The sequence below is a fragment of the Acyrthosiphon pisum genome, chromosome A1 (assembly GCF_005508785.2).
Source record: "Acyrthosiphon pisum isolate AL4f chromosome A1, pea_aphid_22Mar2018_4r6ur, whole genome shotgun sequence".
Lineage (NCBI taxonomy): Eukaryota > Metazoa > Arthropoda > Insecta > Hemiptera > Aphididae > Acyrthosiphon > Acyrthosiphon pisum.
The window spans coordinates 141,199,680-141,226,488 of NC_042494.1; the positions used below are offsets into that span (position 1 = coordinate 141,199,680).

General features: G+C 29.4%; 5 protein-coding genes and 1 long non-coding RNA gene across 8 annotated transcripts; 3 read left to right on the forward strand and 3 right to left on the reverse strand.

Moving 5' to 3' along the window:
* Positions 1–658: 658 nt before the first annotated feature.
* LOC103309176 lies at positions 659–2,814 on the forward strand. Its single transcript, XR_510632.3, has 3 exons — positions 659–1,886; positions 2,117–2,142; positions 2,213–2,814. It is a non-coding gene; the product is annotated as an uncharacterized LOC103309176 (long non-coding RNA).
* Positions 2,470–7,160, reverse strand: Sec61a1 (Sec61 alpha 1 subunit). The gene is made up of 9 exons (NM_001126167.2): positions 6,953–7,160; positions 5,545–5,612; positions 4,998–5,063; positions 4,722–4,932; positions 4,387–4,644; positions 4,131–4,297; positions 3,927–4,067; positions 3,610–3,858; positions 2,470–3,535 (listed from the first exon to the last, which is right to left on the reverse strand). The coding sequence occupies exons 1-9, from the start codon at positions 6,957–6,959 to the stop codon at positions 3,272–3,274; spliced, it is 1,431 nt and encodes a 476-aa protein (NP_001119639.1). The 5' UTR covers positions 6,960–7,160; the 3' UTR covers positions 2,470–3,271.
* Positions 7,161–8,512: 1,352 nt separating this feature from the next.
* LOC100166512 (28S ribosomal protein S15, mitochondrial) lies at positions 8,513–10,322 on the forward strand. Of its 2 annotated transcripts, NM_001293430.1 has the most exon segments (5): positions 8,529–8,857; positions 8,944–9,077; positions 9,704–9,896; positions 9,960–10,036; positions 10,039–10,322. In NM_001293430.1, coding segments are annotated over 5 exon segments (633 nt in total). In that variant the 5' UTR covers positions 8,529–8,648; the 3' UTR covers positions 10,059–10,322.
* On the reverse strand, positions 10,246–13,197 carry LOC100161071 (tryptophan--tRNA ligase, mitochondrial). The gene is made up of 7 exons (XM_001949284.5): positions 12,713–13,197; positions 12,457–12,615; positions 12,289–12,387; positions 11,263–11,426; positions 11,082–11,203; positions 10,719–10,989; positions 10,246–10,527 (listed from the first exon to the last, which is right to left on the reverse strand). Exons 1-7 carry the CDS (start codon positions 12,770–12,772, stop codon positions 10,338–10,340), a joined length of 1,065 nt encoding a protein of 354 aa, XP_001949319.1. The 5' UTR covers positions 12,773–13,197; the 3' UTR covers positions 10,246–10,337.
* Positions 13,198–13,423: 226 nt separating this feature from the next.
* LOC103309177 (transcription elongation factor S-II) lies at positions 13,424–14,810 on the forward strand. Its single transcript, XM_008184012.3, has one exon. The coding sequence runs from the start codon at positions 13,703–13,705 to the stop codon at positions 14,567–14,569; it is 867 nt and encodes a 288-aa protein (XP_008182234.1). The 5' UTR covers positions 13,424–13,702; the 3' UTR covers positions 14,570–14,810.
* A 1,067-nt stretch (positions 14,811–15,877) lies between these two features.
* Positions 15,878–26,435, reverse strand: LOC100162410 (H(+)/Cl(-) exchange transporter 7). Of its 2 annotated transcripts, none has more exons than XM_016803741.2 (18): positions 26,184–26,435; positions 26,068–26,098; positions 25,396–25,500; positions 24,567–24,765; positions 24,181–24,290; positions 23,955–24,098; positions 21,628–21,805; positions 21,437–21,568; positions 20,971–21,136; positions 18,585–18,723; positions 18,063–18,156; positions 17,800–17,969; positions 17,453–17,623; positions 17,000–17,212; positions 16,773–16,937; positions 16,314–16,397; positions 16,154–16,234; positions 15,878–16,083 (listed from the first exon to the last, which is right to left on the reverse strand). In XM_016803741.2, the coding sequence occupies exons 2-18, from the start codon at positions 26,092–26,094 to the stop codon at positions 15,982–15,984; spliced, it is 2,280 nt and encodes a 759-aa protein (XP_016659230.1). In that variant the 5' UTR covers positions 26,095–26,098; positions 26,184–26,435; the 3' UTR covers positions 15,878–15,981. The 2 variants fall into 2 exon arrangements, with proteins under 2 accessions (XP_016659230.1, XP_029344327.1); XM_029488467.1 differs by having other exon boundaries at positions 26,068–26,118.
* Positions 26,436–26,809: the final 374 nt, after the last annotated feature.

Sequence of the window (26,809 nt, forward strand, 5' to 3'; positions counted from 1 at the left end):
GCCCTGCCGCCGCCCTTGACGTCCTGGCGGAAAATTGGGGCCATCTCGACTCGAGCGCACCGTGGCAATGCACGCGCGCGGGGGGGGCACTCGCTCGGCTCCGTCGCCCCATCACCCCACCCAGCCGCACTATACACGCAGTGTCCTACCGCTACCCCCGGTCCTTTACCCGTCCGCGGCGACTATTACATTATTATTATTATTATTATACTATGTGTGCGAGCGCGATAGCGGGGGCGATCTGACCGTTGGCGAACTCTGTATGATGCACTGCGAACCGCGCGGACAACGCCACTCCCTTGCAGCGACCACCGATACCACCCGAATATTACGGCGGTACACTTTGCCGGGATCGCATCGGGTCTGATGCACTAGGCGGTGACCGATATTGTACTGTCGTCGTGAAAGACGGCATTATAGGGCCTACAGCTACATAACACACGCCTACATGTAGGTGCACTTACAGCTATACCTACATGTTATAATAAAGCCGGTGGTTGCGTGCGTTATGTAGATATAGGTACCCACGCGCGGCCTGAGAGAATAGGAAATTTTGTAATAATTTTGTCGCCGATATTCTGGAGACAGTGTGGTTCTAGTTGCTACTGTGTTGGTCGTTTTGTCGACGTGACACGACGTATTCCGGCACTCGGGCAAGCCGAGAAATCAACCATGTTACCGCAACGTGTTCAAAAACCAGCATCATTCATTTTATTGACCCATCATCTCGAACCTCTTGAACGCGTCGCCACTCACCTCGAGTGCCTCTTTTACCACCGCCCCAGAACCCCACCTATTCTTACCCGGAGGCAATTCAGTAGCGTTGTCGTCTAACGACAGCGTAATGAAAAAAATAATTCGACAAGCACCACTTAAAAATCCGCAATCAAAGCATATGACGCACCGACCCCATTGATGTTTAACCCAATTTAAGGCAAGAAGAGCCCCGCCGTCATTATCCGAGGAGTCTCACTTCCTCAGTATCTGCTATATACCGTCACGGCACTCTCACGCGTATAACAGTGGGTAGGGGGTGTAAAGAAGGATTCGCTGCCTGCAAAGCATTGAACACAAAACAGTTTTTCATCTTGTCTGTTCTATATTTGTGTCTGTGCGATTATTAATATATTATTATGGGTGAAAAAAATTAGACATAGTACCGGGAACCGCTATACCGGCGTGCGTAGAGCCCGGGTACCCCTTTTCTTCTAATCGCAAACACATCGAACCAGAGAATCTGTCGTCATACGCCGGGCGTTGCTGCGACGTTGCCGCGGTGCGTCAGAATCGCTCGTTCACGTTCCACGTTTTTATTATTGATTTAAGACGAGGGACAAGATGCGGTATCCATGGCAACGTCGGACCCAGGGCAAAGTCGCGAAAGGAGTGAGAGAAAGACAGGGAGCAAAACGAGTGATGGTGAGGAATTGCGCGCGGAGAGGAATGGTGATGCTGCTCGCCGTGGTGGATAGGACGTGCCACGCCCAAGAGGTGGCGCGCTGCTGCGGATGCACTGCGTTTTTCCCTTACACTATGCACACTGTTCGCCCGACAACGAGGCTTATGTATGTATGCTCCATACGCTGCGTGACCAGATGCCCACACGATAGCGCACTTGACCTCATCACCCCCGTTAGCCGCAAGTGTATTGCGAAAAGTAGAGTGTAGGTACTCTCTCGTTGCGCAATTATAGGCATATAAAACTGTATGACACGTCAATAAAAATTGACGCATGTACGTACTCTCAGGGGATTTAATGCAAAGTAATACTGCAGTATGTCACTCGCCTTAAGGGTTTCGCCACACTTGGATATTTTCACCTTCCAGTTCAAAGGGTTTTAACGCCGCGACAATAAAACCGGTCGCACCAATGCGCCACACTAACGGTATTAGAACCTAATCTACGTTCATTCCCATAATATTCTCAGCGGTAAACGTACGATTAATCGAACTTATACAAAATTACGTATATCAGTTATTACTTACTACTCTTTTCGTTTTACCATTCATGATACTACAACGCATGATTAACCAAACTTTCATAATTACATTAGTTTATAATAATAATATATGATTATTACTTATTTAACTTTTGATTTTACTATTTTATATACAGGGAAGAATACATAGTACTTTTATAATGTAAGTAAAATATATTAAACCTAGTTGAATAAAAATTATAAAATCTAATAATTGTATTTGAATTATTTAGAATGGATATTATTAATCGTGTCATGTATCATCACCTAAATTATTATGAAAAGAATAATAGCTATTACTGAAGCACTTGGTGAATTAGAGCCCCATGCACGGCTGCACCTGAACTAGAAACAAGAAACTAGCCACACGAGATCTATCCTGATTCCCTATGAAACACTTGAATATACTATTAGAATGTTGATAAAACATATTTATATATGTAATTCATCTATAACATTAAAATAATTTTGATGAATAAAAAAAATTAAATATTATCAAAAACAATGTTTTTATTCAATCGTATGTAAAAATGTTAAATGAAAATATAAGAAAACCCTTATCATTACGCCATTTCAATTTTTAAACGACGATCAACGACATAATTGATCTAGTATAACAGTTTCTCCATAACAATAGATATGCTTAAAATGCACTTCAATTACAGAAATCTCATGAGTACATATTATTATACCATATCAATTCATTTTTCTATTAACATAGAAAAGAATGATGGTAAATAAAAGATTTTTTATTATTATTCATTAACATATAGCAATGAGTCATTAGTAACTGAAGTGACAAAACAATTGTGTTGAAATGGTCAGAAAAAAAAAATATAATTTGACTCAAAACATGTTCTTAATTTTACTGCTATTAACTTACTGTAAGTATATAGTATTAATATTTACATTAAAAAAATTAGGAAGAATTGTTGCCAATCACAACATTATATTTATATTATGATGTAAGCTTTAAGAGAAAAATAATGTTCATATATTATAAATTTCCTATTTTCTAACATTTATATAATTTACAAAAAAAAAAAAATTATAATAATAATAACAAATAAATATAAATTTGTTGTTGGGACATTTTTTTAGACAATTTTTATAATAACATTTTGAAATGCTGTGTCGATTTATCAGTAAATTTTTATTTCTAAAAATAAAGTTATTTTCAGAATAATTTAAATTTGAGTCATGCATAGACCATGACAACAACAGTTCTGTCCCACAGGGACTTGATGATTTTTTCAACAATTTCATTAACTGTTGGGTAATGTATTAACATTTTAGAACAACAAGGTGCTCATACCACCCATTTCACTTTGTTCTTTAACAAATATTTCAAAATACTGGTATATAATAGTAACAGCTAACAGGATACCCGTGCCCGATCCAATGGCACCCATGAAGTCAGCCAACACAGATAATGCACCAATACAAAGCCCTCCAAACGCTGCAGCAGTAGGAATATAACGGTTCAATTCATGAATCATAGAGTTATCCCTGTGACCACGCATAACCATTTGTTGTTCTTTTAATTGTTTAGCAACCTATAAACATAAATGTTTTTATTTATAGGTTTAATATAAATAAATTAAATTGGATATCAAATTGCTGTACTAACATCTTTAGCAGATGATCCAGAGACTTCAATCCAAGTTTTGGAAAAGAATGCACATGATCCCAACATAAATACAATATAGAGAATAGCGTGGATAGGATCTTCTGCAATATGAGATAGATTTTCTGGTGGAGATAAATAATAGCACAAACCGCCAACTGGATATGCTCGTGCTGGTCCACCACCTCCAACATCAGCCCAAACACCCAATAAATTCACTAATATGTTACCATGGAATTTTACAGCCAACATCTATAAATTAAATATTCAAAATATGAGTGGTTAATTATATAATCAAAACTTAATTACAATATTTTTACCTGAGATATAACATACAAATTTGACACTAGAGCAGATTGTAAAATGATAGGAATGTTTGATGTATAGAACAACTTGATTGGATAGCTGCTATATTGTCCACGATACCTGGCAGACTTAATTGGTAAATCAACTCGGAAACCCTATAATATTAACATGAACATATAATATTATAAAACTCATATTTCTTTTTAATTTTAACTTACTTGGAAATATATTACAATAGCAAACACCAATACAGTTGCCAATAAATTCATCAAATTCGGTAAGTTTTGTCTATAAAATGCTTCTCTAAGTGCTCTAACTTTGTCTTGTCTTGTAGCCAATAAATGAAACAAGGCTATAACAGCTCCTTCAAATTCAGTACCTCGACCTAAAAAAAAACATATTTATCATTTTAACAAACCAATTATAAAATAACAAATAACTTGTAAAAAATAATTAAAATAAAATATATTTTACCTGTGTTAACAGTTGTTGGACTGAAAGCTTTCCAGACTATCGTTTCACAAATGTTGGTAGCAATAAAAAGTGAAATTCCCGAACCTAACCCATATCCTTTTTGCAAAAGTTCGTCCAGTAACAAGACAATTAATCCAGCCACAAACAACTGAATGATGATTAACAAGCATACACCAGCTCCAATTTCACTGGGATCACCATACATACCAGTCATAACATAAACGATTGCTTGTCCAACAGTAATAACCATACCAAACACTAAAAAAAAATATATTTTTGGTTAATTAAATAAAATAATTATATTTTTAATTTTATTATATAAATATAATACATACGTTTTTGTGCTCCATTAAATAATGCACGATCTTTAGGAGTATCACCAACTTCAATGATTTTAGCTCCAGCCAACAATTGCATAATAAGCCCAGAAGTTACAATTGGTGAAATTCCAAGTTCCATTAAAGTACCTCGATTTGAAGCCAAAATTACACGAATCCAATAAAAAGGATCAGCTGAGTCTGAACTCATAATTCCAAACAGAGGTATCTAAAAATTAAATAATTATAAAATTCTAAAGACAACAAAAATTATTATAAAATAAAATAACTTACTTGACAGCAAACCAAAAAAATGAATAAAGTAATGGCAGTCCATAATACTTTTTCTCTGAATTGAATCTAAGTAAAATAAGAGTATATAATTAATAATCACCAATTAAATTCATTATTTAATTTTAATTTAATAGAAAATATAGGTGAAGGTAATTGATAATTAAATCTCTAATATTAACACATCATTTTTAAAATATATACAAATAGCAAACCATTAATTGAAGTAATTTAAAATTAGAATTAAAATCTATTATAATTCATAACAAACTAAATACAAATTTATCAATTAAAATTATCATATCATTCATATCTATTATCTAATAAATATGTTTATTTGCTTAACTAAAATATAATTAGTACCTATATATTATCAATATAAGCATAAATTTCTTTTAACTTGAACAAGACTAACTAATATAATTTGGATCTAATGATTGAGAACTATTAATTTGGAATTTGGGTGCATAAGTCAGTGATATTGTCTGTTTTAAGTGACCTAAAAATATCCTAATAACATAAATAGTTTTAACAATGTCTAAATACTTACTTTACGTTCAGGTTTAGCAATTTCTGGCAATATACTGCAGAAAGGTTTAATTACTTCTAAAAATTTAACTGAAACAAAAATAAAAAAACAAATAAATCAAATTCTTGTATTACGATAATTTGTGTTTTTGAATGATCTAAAATGTATTAGGTAATACATTAGATTTTACGAGTAAACATAGAATACATTTTAATGGATCTAATGATTTAATTCGTTGGACACAAAGTGTCAGAGTATAGTCAACTAGATAACTGTGTGCATGAAATATTCCATAGACTTGGAATAAAAGCTAAAATATTGTATATTATAATACAATACATTATCCAATTGTCATTGCGTTTTCATTGTCTGGGGAACATTCACAATGACAGCAAAAATGAAGTTTTTGGGTATTGTATATAGTTATATTAAATTTTAATCAGTAGGTGATGTAGATTATCCATAATTTTTAAAAATATGATACCTTCTTTAATATTTTAATATTGAATAGGGACTATCTTTAAAACTATCATATTTTTTAACAGCATAGGAACTTAATAGTTAGGTAGATATTATACTCTGTTCCACGAGAGACCGTACTCGTTTTTTCGTCCGTCGCTGTGCATCCCCCACCATTTTTGCTTGTTCGGTTACAATCGTCAACTGTTCGGCCGGGGGTTGTTGTTGGCGGCCGATATTGCACGCTGCCGGACAGTAAATAGTGGGAGAAATTGGGCTTCCGCGCTGTCACCAGCGTCAGTCAGATGCGCGGAACGAGTATAGTCTCTCGTGGTACAGAGTATAGATAATACTCTTTACATTTTAAAGATTCCTAAATCAAATAGTAAGTACTACAAAAAGTAGGTGTATGAAAAGTGCCAAATAAGCAATTTTAAAATAGAACATAAGACAATACACATTAACAAAATTTGTTTACAAAACATAATTCTAAATTAATCACTTAGATTAATAATAATTAAATTAATCATGTTATGATATAACAAACAGCTACGTTAAATCAATCCATGCTTGAAATATCATTTATTAAAATGTATAAACAAATAACCAGTTTTAATTCAATCAATACACTTAGCTAGCTAAATAAACGAGTAACTCATTAGATTATAATAAATAACACATTTATTCATGAATGGAAGAATGATTTCCATAGACCAAAGACCTGACCCACTTTTTAAAAACCAAAAAAATTGAAAAAAAGTTTCAAACGAATTGTTTTAGAACAAATCGTTTGGGAAAGAAAGAAACACATAATTAACTGCCGAGGTATAAATCAATTTACAGCAGATGCCCGTTGTCAACAGGTATCATAGATGAAAAGGGGTTCCTTCACGGAGGGCTATAGAAAACACGAATTATCCAAAAGTGTAAACCAAAAATGAAATTAAAAATAAACAGTAATAATACTTACAACCCATTGTGATTAATTTGTGTTCGTGACAGTCTTTTGGCTTCAATTATTAAAGAACATCAGTAGTAAAACGACACGTATTTAACGTCAGGAACCATAAGAGACGAGTGATCTGGAAAAGGTGGACGTCACGGCGACAGAGTACAGTTTACTTTCAATATTCTGTGGAACGTACAACCACGTAGCGGCTTGACCGACAACATCAACACGAACACACATGCAACGATTTTTGTCGATGAGTCGGCGACACGTATGGTGTACACATACCAAAGAGGTTACAAACACGCCCTCCTACGGACGGTGTACAACATACCATTTTTTAAATTTTTGTCATGCAACGTTGGACCTTCGTCACATTATTTTAATAATAAATTTAAATATTATTATGAATAATATGTATTATGTTTGTATCATACTATTATGACATAATATTGTTATTTATTATTATTGTAAACAATTAACATAAAATATCATGCAAAAATTATATTAATTATATAATCCGTATACTGCAGGTGCCTAATCCATGATTCTCTATGCAATGTACGCTGATTGAATTAACGGAACGGATTTCGATTTTTTTGTTTAATATTCATTAATTGTTATTGAATTATAGCTGATGGACAAATTATATATATAGAGTGGTGGACAATTTAAAAGTTTAAAACATTAAAAAAATTCTACCAAAAATTGTGGATATTTTTTGATATTTAATACCCTTGATCTAAGTATTTACGGTTTCTTTTATTTTCTGTATTTTTTTTTTTTTATATAGAGGACACAAAATGGATATGTTCTAAAAATCTTAATTTGAAACATAAGATGAAGCTAGCTATATTAGTATTTACTATTTTGTATGTATTATGGCCAAGGGTTAAAGCGGGAAAAAATTCCAGCGGGGACTAATGTCTCCACATACCTAGTTTTAAGCGTTCCAATTATACATTTTATGTATAATGTCTAATGTATAAAATCCTAATCTGTTAAAGGGGACGCTTTTTAACCGCCATCAGAGCTGGTAGGGGGTCTGAGTCCTCCTGCAACCCCCCACCTCCCACCATTAACCCTTGATTATGGCTAATATAGATAGCTGAAAACAACGCAATAACATTAAATATTAAAATGTATTACATTTAATTATCTATCTCAGTCCGTGACACTATATAAGTTTACTACCAAGAATTGAAGGATCGTGCCAAAGGCCTAAAGGCTAAGACAAGTTTAAGACAAACTTATCAACGCTGGAAGTGGACTGTTGAAAACGAGCTACAAGTACCAAATACCAATGCACCATACTCAATAGTCCATAAGGCATAATTCTTCCAATAGTCTATTATTCTAGGCAACGTCATTATGGTCTACGCAAGGTTAATAACTTATATTTTATAAACTTTGAGGGCTTCATAGACCTATAAACAGTTATAGGTCTATGGAGGGCTTCGAGCACAGAATAAAACCGTTTCCAGTTTAATCTTATCAATTATTATTGATTAATGTCCTAACCTCTAATATAAAAATGATATGATAACGATATAATAACAAATTATATGAGATAACCGAGTAATTCTTTATAGTTATTGGAATTTGCTAAGGTTTTTTATTTCATTATAGATTTTATAAGTTTAATTCTATTTTGTTTATAATATGAGTAAATAATAATAATTCGTTTGAATCAATTAGTTTTGTTCCATGTACCATCATGTTCTCTACATTACGTTCACTCATTCACCCTGGGAACGGTGTAATCCTATCAGTTAGGGGCCTTAAGTCTGATTTACACATAAAATGGGTCCGACCAGAGAAAATTGCTTGCTGGGATCCTAAAAAATCTGGTGACTTGTCACCTTTGAAGCCACTGGACATGTCAAAACCTCCATTAGAATATCAAGATTCTGAGGAACTAAAAACGTAAATGATTAACATTACTTTATTTTATTTATATTGACAAAAGGTTATGAAAGTAGTTGATTTTTAATAACCAAATTTTATTTTAGAGCCAACGAATATGTGCGCAAAGTATTTTCTTGTGATTTTATGGGACGGCGGTATGCAACGCAACTGGCTCGCCAACAACTCATTGATAAAGTCAAAGCCAATAATTTGGATTTCACATCATGCGAAGTTCAAAGTATGATCATAATATAATATTGATAACTAAAAATTATATTTTATTTTTATTTTTACTTTCTTGATTAGAACAATATGGTATATTTATTTTAAAAAAAAGTTACTTATTAGGTAGGCACATATAATATTTAAAAATATTTTTTCAGTTTACATTAACAAAAAAAAATTAAGGTATCTGTATAATATGTAATTAAGTCAGCCAAGAACTTTTAGCTTTTTCATATTTGTCTTTGTAGAACTATGGGAGTGATCTATAAATATGTTACAGAACTCTCAAGCAATATTAAGTGATATAAAATAGTAGGTATAGGCGGTACTATTAACAGTACACTGTTTTTTTACTACTATAAATTGGATTATTTAGATAACTATCTAATTGTCTAACCAATATTTCAGATAATTATATAGCTTAAATATTATGTCAGTTTTATTCTCAATTTTTTTTTAATGGTATGGAAAATAAGTAAACATTTTTAAATTATAATTATTAATTAACAATAATAACCTAATGTTTTTTTTTTATATTCTTTAACTTGGTTAGTCATAAATATAAATTATAAGAATAAATAAGTTATAGGGTTCCCAGTATATTAATATTCAATAAATATTCATGTTTTTTATATTTAGTTGCCAGTATGACAGCAAACATTCGAAATCTTCAAGAACACTACAAATTATCTCCAAGAGATAAAAATTCTAGAGTAGCATTAAAAGAAATAATAGATAAACGTAAAAAAAGACTGAAACATTTACGAACTTGGGACTATAAGAAGTTTGAATGGTTATTAGAAAATTTGGATTTAATGTATCATCCTCACCCGTAAGTAAATTACAAAATAATTTTACAATATATTTATATTCATAATTTGTATTTCTATTCTAGACCCTATGAACGGGTAGAAAGAAAAAAATCCTTACGTCGTCTAACATCTAAATGGTGTGATGAAGTTAAATCAAAAAAACTGGCAGAATACCGTACTGAATTGGATAATGAAAAAGAAAAATTTTTGAAACAAAAATTGGAAACATTAGAATGGGCTAAAAAAGAAGAAGTTGAATGTGGAGTTGAACCAACAATAACTGATGCTGATATTGAAAATGCCCGTAAACAATTAGAAGAATGGAAAACTCTTAAATCAATTCAAGAATAACCATATTGTAAATGAGAATTGTTAAACATAAATTAAAACTCTTTAATGTTCAAAAAACAATTCTATAGTATTAAAATTATTAACTAGTTTTTTTATTTATGACTTAAAATTTAATTGCTTGGTATTGTACCAATTTTTGAAGCTACTTCCTGCCATGTATTTGAAGCAATTAAATTTGCTTTCTGTTGTCCTTCTTGTAGTATTTTACTCAAATATTCCGGTGAATCTATTAATTTTAATATCTCTTGACGAATAGGTGTAAATTTTTCAACTAACGCTTCTGCTACTATATGTTTATACCTTAAAAATAAAATATTATAATAAGTATCAATAGTTATACACTTGTACAACATAGGTAAAACTGTTAAGATTAAAATAATATTGTAACTCTATTTTAGTTTTATATTATTATTTGTTGTTAAAAAAAAAAAAACTAAAAAAAGAGTTACAATATTTAATAATTATTATTTTGTTAGGCAAAACTATTTTACCGTCCAGTGTCCAACAGCGAATTTTCTTCACAAATTTCTTCTGGCAATAGTCCACAAATAAGTGAATGCATAGTTAAAAGTGTTGAAACACCTGGTCTATTTTCAGGATCATATGTTATTTTAGATGTACAATCTGTAACAGCTTTTTTTACTTTTTCTACAATGACATCTGGTTCATCCGTAATTTCTATTCTTCCACGAGGATCTGGATGAGACTTAGACATTTTTTTCATAGGGTCCCGAAGATTTCTTATTCTCGAAGAGCAATTTTCTAAAGACAAAATTGAAAAGTTATACAAGTCCATATAGTATATTTAAGTTACATATATTTATATTTAAGTTATAAATATATATTGTATTTACGTTGAATAAGAACTTCAGGTACAGGAAATGTGTCACCGAAGCGTTTGTTAAATGTTCGAGCTAAACTATGTGCTAACTGCAAGTGTTGAATTTGATCTTCGCCGACTGGTACTTTAGTTGCTCTATGACAAATAAAATAGGCCAATGACGAAAATGTTAGATAGAAAGTATAATTGATTACTTATATAAAAGTATGTCTGCAGCTTGTAAAACTGGATATAAGTACAAACCAAGAGGAACATCTTTTAAAGTTGAAGACTTTTCTTTAAATTGAGGCAACTGGCCCAATCTAGGCATTGTTGTCAAGCATCCAAGAACCCAACTTAATTGTGTATGTTCAGGTACCTAAAGATTAAATAGAATTTACAATCAGGTAATAATATTAATGCTATATTATTATAAAAAAAAGTTATTTTTCTATGTAAAGAATACAATAAAAATAGATTATTACATTTTTCAAGTGGAACAATTCTAGTTTAGTAACCTATCTATTTTTTTTTTTTTTTTGGCAAAATGTGTGTCTTGGGGTGCTTAATAAGAATGTAAAAAAAAAAAGGTCGGACAGACTTAGTTTTGAAGTTTTGAAGTTATCATTGAAAATCTTCAAAAAGTAGATTTTTTTCAAAATGCGAATTTTTTTCAAAAAAATACTTAGAATTGATTTTTTTCGAAATTTTTTTTTATCAAAATGTGTGGTTTTTTACGCACAATACATTGGTGTGATCAGAACTTACCTCGCGTACTTACTTTTGAAGTTTTTGCACGTAAACAATGAAAAATAGCATTTTCAAAATTAATCCAAAATTTCTTTGAAAACTTGTTAACAATCAATATTTTTAATATTTTTTTTTACTACATACAGTTCCAGATGAAAAAGTTTTTAGTGAAGTCAGAAATAGTTTATCTCACTTAGTTTCAAAGTTAGAGACATTAAAGGTTTCCTAATTTATGACGTTTCGCAAAAATAGATTGCAATATTTTTGAACACTTAGGGTTATTCTTACAATGTCCGGTTAAAGTTAACTGACACTTAACTGGCCGAATTCTGGCGGTAAAAAAATCTGTTATCAGTCGGTTAGCGTTAACCGACACTTTACCGGACATTGTAAGAACGGCCCTAAAAGTATAATAAGCTATAAAGTATAATATATTATGATATGTTATCAAACAAACAATATTTTTTAATTTAATTAAAAATTTAAATTACCTGAGATTGCAGAAATAGGGTGCTTTTTTCAGGATCAATTCCACATGCAATTAGACTAGCCGCCATGAGAAGGACATTTTTTTCTAATTCCTTGGTATTCTAATAAAATAGAAAAACATCAACACAACAGTCATAGTTTATATTACATATATACAATATTAAACTAACATATGGCAAAGTAATGGAGTGCATGTCAACAATGCTGAATATGACTTCTCTGTTTTCATTTTGTAGTTGAACCCACTTGGATACAGCACCAAAGTAATTACCTAAATGCAGGGTTCCTGTAGGCTGAATCCCAGAGAATACTCTGTCTTTCCATTTAACCTAGAAAGTTGAATTTAAATATTTGTAATTAAAAAATTATTAAATGAATATTGAAACAAATTAAGTAAAATTAAAATGTTGCATGTTGATCACTTACATTTGAATGACAGAAACGTACAAGTGTTTGACAAGAAAGGGAAATCTTTTTTAAAATCATTTTTTAATATTTGTTTGAGGAATATGTGTAATTATGATGATATACTGCAACAGAGCTACTGAATACTATAATCAATACCATGCGTCCAACCAATTGTTTATTAAGTTAACATTGGGCAGATACTTTACGTATACGAATTTGGAAAATAACAAGGAGCCAAGATCCAGTAGTAACTATACCACCATGTATTTATGAGTAAAAATGACAACTAAGAGACTCAAGTTAAAAGTTATAACTATTTAGTATTTACTATAATAATCAAGACTGGAGACAATATAACTCTTGTCTCTTCAAAGCCATTAATTTATTATGAAGATTTAAGTCAATACTCCGATACTCTGATACTCGATAGTCGATACTCAAAATTCAAACAGGTACTCAAATACACAATCGCCAATCAGTCATCTGGTATAAAAGATAATAATTAATCAAAATATAAGCACAGAACAGTTTTTCTGTGATATAAGCATGGTTACGTCATAGAATATTCTATGGTTACGTCTTGTCGTCTTATTCTATGATGATCATACCATTTCATACCATAGACTTTGCAGTGCGTGCATAGGTGGTCCCACTTATGTTGGTGTGACTGTTTTTAAAATACCTGCTTGCGTCCAATTTTTATCAAACAACAATTTTTTTTTTTTAGATTTCAGGTTTCATTCTTCATTTTAACAATAATTGTTTTAGAAATTGGAGGGTTCACGCCGCCGCGCCGCCGTGTTTGTTTATAATATAATTTATTATTATTCCCATCAGTCGGTAACGTACTAAGACTAACGTGTGTCCACTGTCTATACTCCGTAATATTACGTGAAATATTTCGTTTTTCAAATACTCACTGTATTAAGTCTACTTTTCAGACATCGGAACTTGGTAAGGATTTTACCTGTTAATGAACATTGATTTATTACCAATTCCATCTTTACAATGTCGGTTGAAAAAGATATAATTAAAATACAAAACAAGCTCCAAAGCATGTCCGACGAAAATGCTGATCAAACCCAAGCTCTTGATTTACTGAAAGCTCTCAAAGACCTTCCGATCACACTGGACATACTTACTAAGACTCGTGTGGGAATGACTGTCAATTCATTCCGAAAAAGCTGCAAAGATGAAGAAGTAATTACATTTTCGAAAGCATTGATTAAAAATTGGAAAAAACTATTAAGTGGAGACAAGTCTGTACCTCAAGAGCCGAAGAAAGATAAAAAAGAGCGTAAAAAGTCCGAGGAAAGAGAACAAAAAATAGATGCTAAGAAAGATACGCCAAAACCAGTCGTATTTCCAACACCATCGACAACAGATGCAATTCGTCTTAAATGTCGCGATTTACTAATCACCGCATTGAAAACTGAAGATGAATTTGGTGGTTGTGCGTCAGTCGAAGAACTTGCTGATGAGCTAGAAGATGCTATTTACTCAGAGTTTAAAAACACTGATGCTCGGTACAAAAACAGAGTAAGAAGTAGATACTCAAATCTAAGAGATGCTAAAAACCCACAATTAAGAAGCAATTTCATTGCTGGCGCTATTACTCCTGCTCAATTAGCTAAAATGACTGCTGAAGAGATGGCCAGTAACGAAATGAAAACATTGAGAAATAAACTCATTAAAGAATCTATAGATGATGCTCAATTGGCAACTGTACAGGGAACTTCAACTGATTTATTGAAATGTGGTAAATGTAAGAAACGAAATTGTACGTACAACCAAATCCAAACAAGAAGTGCTGATGAACCAATGACAACCTTTGTTATGTGCAATGAATGTGGTAACAGATGGAAATTTTGTTAGATTAATAATACAGATGTTCAGTTTAGGTCTTGATGGAGCACCTGAATATATGTATAATAATTGTATTTTTTTTCTTCATTTTTTATTTTTAAAAAAAATTGAAGTTGATATGCCTACAAATTCATTATTCACTAATAGAACTTTTTTAGTATTTAAAGAAAACTCATTTGTGAGATCGGTTTTATGTACCTATGACCTATATTTAATATATAAATAAATTTATATTATTGAGTCTGACTAAAATTTTTATATTTTTGAAACTCATGAACGGAATAACCACACATAATTTTAAGTATAAATTGGTTGAGCCTATAAAAAGTCTTACACTTTGATTGTATAATTATTGTAAATACATAATTCTCAATAAATTACTATGAATAAAAACTTTTTAAAATGTAATGTACAACCGTAATTATTCATCAAATATACATGTTATTGTATAATATTATGAATCATAAAAATAATATAGTGTATACTATAATTTATTTATTTATTTATTTTTTATTTATCAGATAGGTTGTACTTTGCATACACTTTATAAAAAATTTGAATATCTATTAAGAAATAATTTTTTTTCCTAAAGCATTACAATTACTAAATAACAGCTTTAAATATAACTATTCATAGTAATTTCATGTTATTGCCAATACAAAATTCAACATTATTTTCGGATTAATAACAATTAAAGTAAAGAGATTATTTCAATAACTATTAATTCACTTTCATAACAAAATTATATTTTAAAGTTTACACATATTATATTGTATTCCAGAGCCAGAGGTTCTCAAACATTTTCATTTACTTATTATGGATCAGTCTTGTATCACAAATGAATATATGTATAAGAATTAAATATAACTACTCAAAATTGCAATAAGTTTATAAAAATTATAATGCATAAATATAATAATTGATGAACATTTATAAGTATATTTACTATTTAGTGCCTAATATAATATTAGTAACTCCAGGGCGGTTCCAGAGACATGGTTGTGGGAGGAGGAGCTAAATTGTAATTTTCATATTTTTTTTTAAAAATGTTTTTAACAGTACAATTTTAAAGAAATACAGATTGAAAAGGGGTCATGCTCCTAGAACCCCCTCCCCCTCTTGAAGCTGCCCCTGGTTCTGTTACAAACAAAAGTAAAATATTGATTTATTAATTTGTGTGGTACTCCTACCACATGGTCTTCTGTGTACCATAGTTTAAAAACAACTGATCTATACTAAATTAAAAAAATATTTTATTTTATATAATAATGTTGATAAATTGACATTTGTTAATAAGTAAAATATAGAACATCATACTAATTTGATAAAATATAACATTTAATGTACAATAAAGAATGATAACGTTTGTAGCTAATAGAATATTGTATAAGAATAGATTAATTTGACTGTAATAAAAGTTATCACAATTTAGCAGACACTTTAAGTTCTTCAACACCAATAGCACCTCTATGTCTCCATACTCTGTAACGAGTAAGATCTTTACGAGTCACAACACCAGTCACCTAAATTAAAGTGAATATAAAAAATCATCAGTTACATTATCTTACTAAGTAATTATCTGTTCATAAATACCTCATTTGAATCATTAACGACAACAATATGTCTAAGGCCCATTGCTCTGAAAAGTCGAAAAATCCTTGGCAATGATGCCATCTAAGAAAAAAAATGTTTTAGCTTATAATTATGCAATAAAAATAAACTTAACATTTTATTTAAAACTATATGTTCTTACATGTTGTACAACATATGGAGATGGGTTCATAAATCGTAACAGATCAACTGTATATTGCCGTTCATTATCCAAGACTTCGATATTCTAAACAAAAATTTAGTATTTTTAATTTTGTACCAAAAAGTGTTCACAAGAATGAATGGATAGCATCTATGTACTTTTATGTTATTGTATTCCAGCGGCCAAGTAACCGCCGGTAAAAATATAATTTCAGTTATCGAACTATTTACTACATATTTATATATCAACATATTATGTAGGTCAATTACAAATATAATTATTATATATTATTTTGAAGATACAAATAGAGGAGCACACTCAAAATATTTAACATTCATTGTGTTCAACTAAAGACACTAAAAAACACTCTGAAACATTTTAGTCCTATGTTAGATTCCTACAGTGTTAAAATATTAATGATAATATATATAATTTAAATATTTATGAAATTTGACTTACATCTATATTTGAATATCTCGGATAATCTTTTCGAAAAGTAGTCAAAGAAACATTATCCCAAGCAGAAGGAATCTCGTTAAATACTTTGTTTTGTAACAGTACAATGAGTTGAGATCGAAGTATCAATCCACGTAAGCGGCCATTAGATTTATTGTTACCTCCTTCCTAAAATATAAAATACATTTAAAGAAAACTGATTTTATTTTAATAATACATTTTTATTTTACCGTTTCAGTGCTAAAAACATCATCAACTACTGGAAATCCATTATATGTATACTTTTTTAAAGTGTCCACAATTTGTCCAACTGATTCTTTTGATTTAAAAACAGTGACTGGATGAGACATAACTTCGCTAGCATAAATATTTGATGATAGTGGTGGAGGATCCCAAGCCATCAAAGGTATTCCACTCAATTGTATGTGAACATCATAAATACTCTTAAAAATAATAAAAATATTATATGAAAATATCAGTATAACCATTAATACTTAATTCTCAGTGAATATAAATATTTGTAATTTAATAATAATATTAATACCTCGGGGGGCCATCAATGGACAACTTCCCCTTTGTTACGCCAATAAACCCCCATCCAATTTACTCATTGTATAACATGTAAATACAGATTGTAAACATAACATTTTGTTCAATAAAAAAAAAATACTTAGGTATCTAACCTCTGTAAAATAGTCACCAATCCATTTTGCTGTTAGAAGACAAATCATAAGTGGTAAACCGAATGTTATATCACCAGTTGCTTCAATTAATATAACCGTAAGACTAATGGTCATGCGAACAGCACCGCCAAGTTGTGATGCAGCACCAACCAATGCATATTTTCCAACGTCCTTAAAAAATTATGTGTTAAGTATAGAATTATATTAATAAATAAAAAAATTTAGAAATATTCTATACTTAAAAAAATATATAGACATCATACATAAATGACAAATAAATAATATACTTTTTTTTTATGTTACACAACACTACATAATATTTAATTAAAAAAAAAAATAAGTCTTACTATATTTGGAAATACACACTGAACCCCAAGTCCGATAAGTCGTCCCCAAGCTGCACCTGTAGCTAAACATGGAATAAAAAGGCCAGCACTAACACTTAAGCCATATGTCCAAGTTGTAAGTAGATAAAAAGAAATTGCAAAATACACTAATGTAGTTGCATCGAGTGACTCTAAAAAATTAATTAATAATTACAACTTTTAGCAACTGCCAATAATAAATAACAAACATTTTAACTCTACAAAATAATTAAACAATTATTTACCTGTTGGATCATGGAAAAAAGATCTAACTGATGCTTCAGGAACTTGAAGCCATAATGATGCCATAGAGTTATACTCGCCATCATTACAATTTAACTAAATACAGAAAATATGTTTTAAACTTACATAAATCAGTAAAAATATAATCGATTTGCGGTTTGAGTATGTCTGTCTTATAATTATAAAGTATAGCTAAAAATTGCTGTCTACTGGTGATATTCATGTGATATAATTACTATGTATCAACAAAAAAAAAAAAAAATATGGATAACTAATAGAAAAACATAAACTAAACTGCTTTTCAAAAGAGAATATACCATATACCAGTCGGCGACCAATTTATGTCCGGCGGCACGCATCACCACCAATGTCCCATTATTAGCGTGATCATGTGGTTCTCAACGCACCAATTGAATCATTTGACATGCGCGAAAGCGGTATATTCTCTTTTGAAAAGAAGTATTTATAATTCCGCTGTGAATAAAGTGAATTAATATAAAAATTGAAAATAAAATGATAATAACCTGAACAGGATTTTTTGTCGGATCAAGGCCCAATGGTTTGCAATCATTTTGCCATAACATTAACAAAACTCCCACGGTTGCTGTACAACAACAAACCAGAACTGCTTCTAAAACTTTCTTCCAGCGATTCACCAAATGTCTAGGAAATTAAATGAAATAAATATAGTTATGTATTTCCTAAATGTTTAATATTGATTACCTATATGGTATACTTAAAAAAAATTGTCTAGGTATTATTTTAGTTGTATATATTTATGTCTTAACTTGACGCGGTTGCAACAGATGGAAATACAAAATACACGCAATAAAGCATTTGGCCAACACTTGTTCCTATTAACCGCCTCTCTTTAGGACACAAACAACATGACTGTTAACTCTCTAACTTTACCCGATCACTGGAAAGGTAGGACAGAGGACTGAGCCGGTTGTACGTACAAACCAGGACTTGACAATAAGTCCATGATGATATCCACTAACCTTTCCAAGTGACAGAGAGTAACTTATATTAGTATTTTATTCTTATAAAGAATGTCTAATACACATTTTACATTCAATTTTGCATTGGTTGTCTGTGTTGTATCCTCATCTCTCACACAATATCAATTTCGACAAAAATAAAAACCAAAGACTAAAGTCATTGCAGGTCGCGTCAAATCCTTTATATGGTAAGTACACTTTAACATAAAAAATATAAGACATTATTGAAAATATTTTTAGTGGAATAATGTTATAAACTCTATTTATGGATCTTAAATATATTTTAGTTTTAGTAATTAAAAAGTTATTATTAATATTTGAAGTTTTTGTAATACATATTGTTAGTTAGTGGAATATATTAAGTACGATTAATATAAGATAAAAAATAAACAAATAAATAAAATAATACTTAAAAAAAAGGTGGGCAAGTGTGTCACTGTATAATGGATGGTATACAATTTGAATTCAATGATATAATATCATTGTATAAGAAAAATGATTCTGAGCGGAGACGGTATATCAGTCTAGGTATAAGACAAATTATATACTAAAAAAAATTGATCTATAATAGGTACCTATAATAAATTTCAAATTAATCATATCACAATATCCATTAGGTACTTATAATGCGTTATACATCAACAAACCGTGATACTTTCATAGATATATAATAGTATACTTTAAAAGTTTCAAGTACCCATGAATAATATTATACAAACACAACAAAATAACTAAAATACTTATTCTAGATTTTTTAATATGTAATTTAGTTCAAATTTGAAATTAAAATGACTATAAAAATAAACTGTGCTTATGTATTTATTAGATTTTTTGGTAACAGAATTTACTACTTACGTAGAATCTTGTTTTAAGATATAAAAGTTGAACATTTTATACATTTTTAACTATAAAATAATAATTATTCAATTTTAAATTTAAATTTGATCTTTAAATGCTTATAAAAAAAAATTATGCCAATGTATTTTTAATATTTATCAACTGCTATTGTAACAATAAATCAGGAACCTTGTATTACATTTTTACATTTTTTGGCGCAACAGATAAAACTTATAAGGAAGATAATCTTATAAGGAATCTTGTATTACATTTTAAAATCTTAGATTTAAAAAGAAAAATTTTTTACGAATTCTTAACTCAAAATAATTTGCTAATTTTCGTGATTTTTTCATATTTTGTCAATTTTTGAACTTTAAATGCTTATAAAAAAAAACTGTGACCAAGAATTTTTAATATTTTTCAAATGTCATTGTAGCAATATAATAGGAGCCTTGTATTTAATTTCATAAAATGTTCCTAAACAGTTCAAAACAAATCAAAATATTTTGAACATTTTATCATGTATAGAAAATGGAAAAATAAACAACCAGTGAAAATGTCATGTATCTACAGTAATTTGTATTAATGTTACACCGAAAACCAAAGTCCGTTTTGTGAAAAATCGATTTTGGTAAAAATACCCGTTTTTCCTTAATTATTCTTTTGTTTTTCACAGCGCTTTTGAAAATTACTGGGAATTTTAAATTTTAACCTTCTTAATGCACCGACAATATTCACTTTCCCATCGAACAAGATACTGAAGTTTAAAATCAAAGCATTACTTCGACCGCTCATCATGTACACAGACACAAAAATTAAAAAATTAAAAAAATTAAAAAAAACACACATCATTGTCAAATCAATACATTTATCATTCCACTCAGAATCTAAAATCAATTACTGGTAGGAGTGTCAGGATTAAAAGGATAGCCCAATATTTCAAAAATAAAAGCGATAGTGAGATAGTAATAATACCTTCTATTAAAATATTGTTTTTTTTTTTAATTTAAATACTATTTATTTGTTTACAATAAATTAAGAAATTATTATTGACTATGAAACAATAAATTACCTCATTCTGAATACGGTGATTTTATAATTAAGATGACAAAATAATGCTCCAGTTAGTCCACCAATAATTCCCATAAAAACAAATATTGGTAATTCAAACATTTCATAAGATAACGCAAAATTGCTAAACTTGCCAAAATTCAATAAGCCCCAATACGTTAATTCACCTATTTCAGATTAAATAAATGTTCAAGCATTTTCATGTTTTATTCTTAGATCATATATTATGGATGGAGACACATTTATTAAATTAATACGAAAAATATTTCCGATATTAGCGACGAGTCACCAAATTACGGAAGTCACCTATGGATAATTGTAAGAGGAGTTGCATCGCGCATGCGCACAATGATCACCTAATTCAGAGACTTGTCCCTAATATCAGCAACAAAATAATACGCTGTGGTGACATCCATAGCATATGATCCAAGGTTTTATTCTAAAGACAAAGTTAACTAGTATATTACCAGGATGGCCATGATATGCACTCAAAACTAAATTTAGTGTAAATGTTGAAATCATAGATGCAAAAAATATTCTCCATGTAAGTCCTTGGTTCCAAAAACTAGCACCTTCTTCTAAACTGAATAATACGCCACCTTAAAATAATTTACAAGTTGTTTAATACAAATAATAGTAATAATAATAGTAAATTTACCAACTGGTGAACCAAAAGCAGCAGCGACTCCGGCAGCAGCTCCTCCAGATACAAAATCTCTTTTCTCATGGTCCTCCCTGAAATAATTTAAAACTCCAAAATCCTTATTAAATGTGGTACTTTTCCCTTGAGAAATTCCAGCAGCTACAACTGCACCAGCATGAATCATCGGACCTTCCTAAAATAAAAATTGTCTTTAAACATTTTACAATATTAACCATAATTCATAACTAATACCTATAAGTAATTATTAAGAATTTTATTTTAAAAATTAACAATTTAACATTCTAGTGAATGTTTAATATAATGTTCATTAATTCTACAACCACCTTAAAACTAAAAAATGTGTACATCAAGTGTCGTGTGGATTACTGTAATGGATATGTAAAATTTGATTTCAATAATATAAAAATTATTGTAAACGAAAAACGATATTTTTTATATTTTATATTTTTATGATATTAATTCTATTAAAGTAATTTATTTTACTATTATTAGATATTAGCAATACATTGAATTAATTTATTCCGAAAAATCATATTTAAAAAATGTCATTGTATGTATAAAATATAATAATATGTTTTAAAAATGTCAAGTACCGAATAAATAATATTTTTAGATTACACCAAAATAACTAAAACTGTTATTCATTATTTAAATATCAAATTTCATCCAAATTTGAACTTAAAATATCTATTTTTTCTAAAACATTGTTTGGCCAATAGGAAATATCCTTCTTTATAAAACGTATAATAGCCAAAAGGTCCCTTTAGTCAATGGCGCCGAACACAGTATAAAGGTGTGATGGTGGTCACACCTTCTTTAAGGGGTGGGACGTGGGTGGTTAGGTGGTACCATACTACCGTTAGGTGTCACCTATGCAATACAAAAATTGTAATACTTAATAGTTGTATATAATAAAATTGTATAGCACTATAGCAAATAAAGCAATTAATAGTAGTAGAGCCACAAATTAAGATATCTTGTTTATACAGTATGTCAGTAATCTAATAATAATAGAATAATTGGGCAGTGGCGGATCTAGGGCTTAATTTTTTTTATGGGGGGGGGGAGGAGGCAACAGTACTAAAAGTTTCAAAATTGGCTAAACACAGTGTAAAACAAAGGAAAACTACAGCAGTTGGGGGGGGGGGACAATTTTACTTTTTAACTTCCCCACTGTAAGCCATAAGTTTACAAAAATAAACGGGCAACGGCCATGCAAGATGATCATGATTTGCGGTGACATGAAGGTGTATTCGCAATTTTATCTTTCTATTTTATCATAGTTAGAGTTAATTTACTATTGATAACAAACAACTATCAGCACCCAGCGATATTTGGAAAAAATGTTTATAAATAACCTAGTTGAAAATTGTAACTAAGAAAGGGCATTTTCGAAATTGAAGCTGATCAAAACGAGATTAAGAAGTACAATGGGGAAAGAGCGGCTGGAATCTCTAATGTTAATATCTTGTGAAAAGAATATTACTTTATGTCCAGATGAAATTATTAACACTTTTTCAAATAATAGTAATATCCTAAAAAAATTATTCTAATAGTATACATACATATATTTGAAAAAAAGTTTATATCTACATATTATATTATAAGTTATAACAGTTTTTTTTTTTATACACATTTATATGATACATTTTAACAAAATATTCTTTTATTGTACACCTATTACTACTAAAAAAATTGAATAATATTTATAGTGCTTAATTTATTTGTTAAAGTTGAGTTGAATCTACTATTCTAATCCTGTACCTAAATATTTGTGTTTCCAATTGCTGCATAGTGCATTTGATTCAAGAAAAAATCTTTGTTTCTTAGAAGTTACGTAACAAAATAATTTGATTCAGTAATAATATTAACTGTCTCTTTTGCAAAAGTTAAATTATAAAATTTTTTTAAATTTTAAATTAATAAATAAATGTAACTATTAATTTATATAGGTAAAATATAACATAACTGCAATTTAAAATTAATTTAAATTCAACAATTATGAGCAATTTGAGTTTCAAAGTTGAGAAATTGCAATTTTTAACCTGTGAGGCCTATACTACAGCTTTGATTGACATGCTCTGAATTTTTGGGGGCTATAGCGATTTTTTTTTTTGTGGAGCGGGGGGCACACCTAAATGTACCTGAGTAAGTGTCATAATGAAATTTTGTCACACCTTAATTTTGGCGATCCGGCGCCACTGCCTTAAGTCTTTACCTTACACTAAACTATAGAGTTGTAAATGTGGAAGTATAGAATCTAAATAAGTTAGATTAAAATCTATAGTAGTAAATTAAAATTATATTTATTAATAATTTACCTTTCCTCCACACATGCCACCTACAACAGTGGTAATTACACCAATAACCTTTATAAATAAAGTTTTAATTCTAACTAATCTTGGTATTTTAATTCCATTGAGGTAACATTTCACTTGAGGAATTCCAGATCCCAATGCAACTGGCTAGAAAAATTGTATTAAATTAACGTAAATCGTAAATAATAAAAATAATAAATATAATAGTATTTAATTTAAATATACCTACTTCAACATACGCAACTAATGTAGATCCAATTAAAACTGGCACAATATTGTAAGCCAATAATAATAAATACGGTTTCCATAAACAATCTGATTGATTACATTTATCAATATCTAATAATAAGTATATAATTAAGGATTATATAATCCTTAAAGAATTTATCATAATATGACACAGTGGCGTATCCAGAATTTTTTTTTTTTTTGGTGGTGAGAGGGGGGTAGGGGGTTTAAATTAATTGTTGATGAATTTTACCTGAAAATAATTTATTAATGAAAATGTTTTCATTATTTTATAATTTTAGGGAGGGATTTATCCCCCTATATACGCTTCTGAATTATGACATATTAAATTATAAAACAAATAAGAATTAAATCATAAAAGGATACATTTTTTAACATGATTGAATTTCAAATCTGCAATAGTTTCTATTGACAAATCAATAATAATACCAACGGCAGCAGTGATTACACCAATCCAAAAGAAAATAATCCATCTTACAACATTTTTCTTGACTACAAAAGGGTAACCTTTTTTTCGCTCTTCATCTCGATAAACATAGTTTTCAACAACTTCATAATCTAAGCTCTAAAAGAAAAAAAATTCATTATTACCAATAAAATTATTTTAAGTAAGTAACATTATTCAAACAAATATTGAAAAAATAAGGAAATCAATTTATAGTACTTGGGGATAGTATCACCTAAATTGAATATACAAATTGTATTTTTAAGTATTTTATTATTGGTTCCTATATTAAACATTGTATAATTTATAATAAAACACAATTATACGATTGCATGATTTAATTAAATATGAATAATTGATAATAATTTTATAAATTATAAAACAATATTACCTAAATTGAATATTTTTACATTAAAATATTAGAAATAAAGTTAATTGTTAGTTAGGTTAAAAATGTTGAAAATTTCAAAAGTTTAACCATTGTCAAAGGAATTTTTTTCCGCAATTCATAACTATCAGCCATCGCATTAATATTTAATATATTGAAGTTTAAATGCTATTCGTATTGACTATCTTATAAATCATAATAATATGATCTCTATTTACAATTAGTTATATAAAATCATTTACCTAATAACTAAAGTTTTCTTAAGTAACTACCTATGTGTAAAATATTTTTAATTGTTTATTAAATATAAAAACATTTATACATATTTTACATTGTGTTATAATATATAAATAATCACTCACCTCATACTTTGCTGATAAAATATTTAATGATCCAATTGGTACCGAGTCTTCTTTCTCAGAAAATGAATCAAACTTTTTGGTATGAGACATTGTTCCGTATTTGGTCTATTTCAATAATTAAAACAACTAAATTATGACATAGAAACAATAAAAACTGAAAAATTGTTTACATGAAAGACGTCTACTATCCTTTATTATTATCATTAACTGTAACAAAATTCTGAACAATGGTCAATGATATTAAAAAAATTAAATAACAACAACTTGTTCAATGATATCAATATTTACAGTCTTAAGCATGCGATTTGTTTGCTGTACAACAGTGTTAAGAATAGTGTATTACAGATAACTGATGTTTTCTGACTCATGACTCAGACTGTTGAATCACAATAAGATATGAAAAATATGTGCCAATTTTAAATTGGAAATAATTATTACACGAGTGTATCACATAAGTGTGTTCCAATGTAAAATGTATTACATAACATAATAAATAAATAAGCAGTACTAATTTTCTTTGTTATAGATCTATGATAATTGGTAACATGAGTATATTCGATATTAATCAATTTTTAAATGAAATTAATTGATTATATCAAAATAGATAGTATTATTTCTTGTGAAAATACAATAGCTAATAATAACAATATAACAGAATAAAAATATACTTACAGTGAAACGTTTTTGATTTCTGCTCATTTAACTGCTTTAAACAGACAATAACTATAGAACAGTATTTCTATACAATCTACTCAACATAGTACTTATGTAATAGAATTATAACTCACTATTTAATTTAAATATCCAAAATAAGTTGCATTATTTTTCAATTAATTTCTATACTTCAGACAGCAAGGGTAAATGTGTATAAAATATTAAACATTTATTACACGGGACAATTTATCGTAAACTTGCACATTATTGATACATAATAATACCATTGAGTATTGGATGTTGGAATATATTACAAGGCTCTCTACTACTACTTATTTAAATTTTAAAGTCTAAAGTTCTTAACTCAATGATAAATGATAATACCACAGATTATGTGAAAATATCACAATTAGACATAATAGTACTATCTTAAATCGTGGACATAACACAGAATAATCTGTGGACAAAATTTTTCATCTATGATAAATGATAATACTATCATGTTATCACAGATTATGTAATCTAATTTATTATTTATAGTTGTTTGGCCATGATCTGTGATTTATTCAAGATTCAACCCAGGGCACAAAATAAATTCTGTGATTCAACCTACTAAGGTACTTACTACTTACTGTCTTACTTCTTAGGAGTTGGTTAAGAATTAGTTTGAGTAGAGAAAAATCTGAGAATAGAAGGTACTATAAGTATTAAGTAGTAAGCACGATTATAGATATTAAAGTATATCTTTAATTGTTGTATT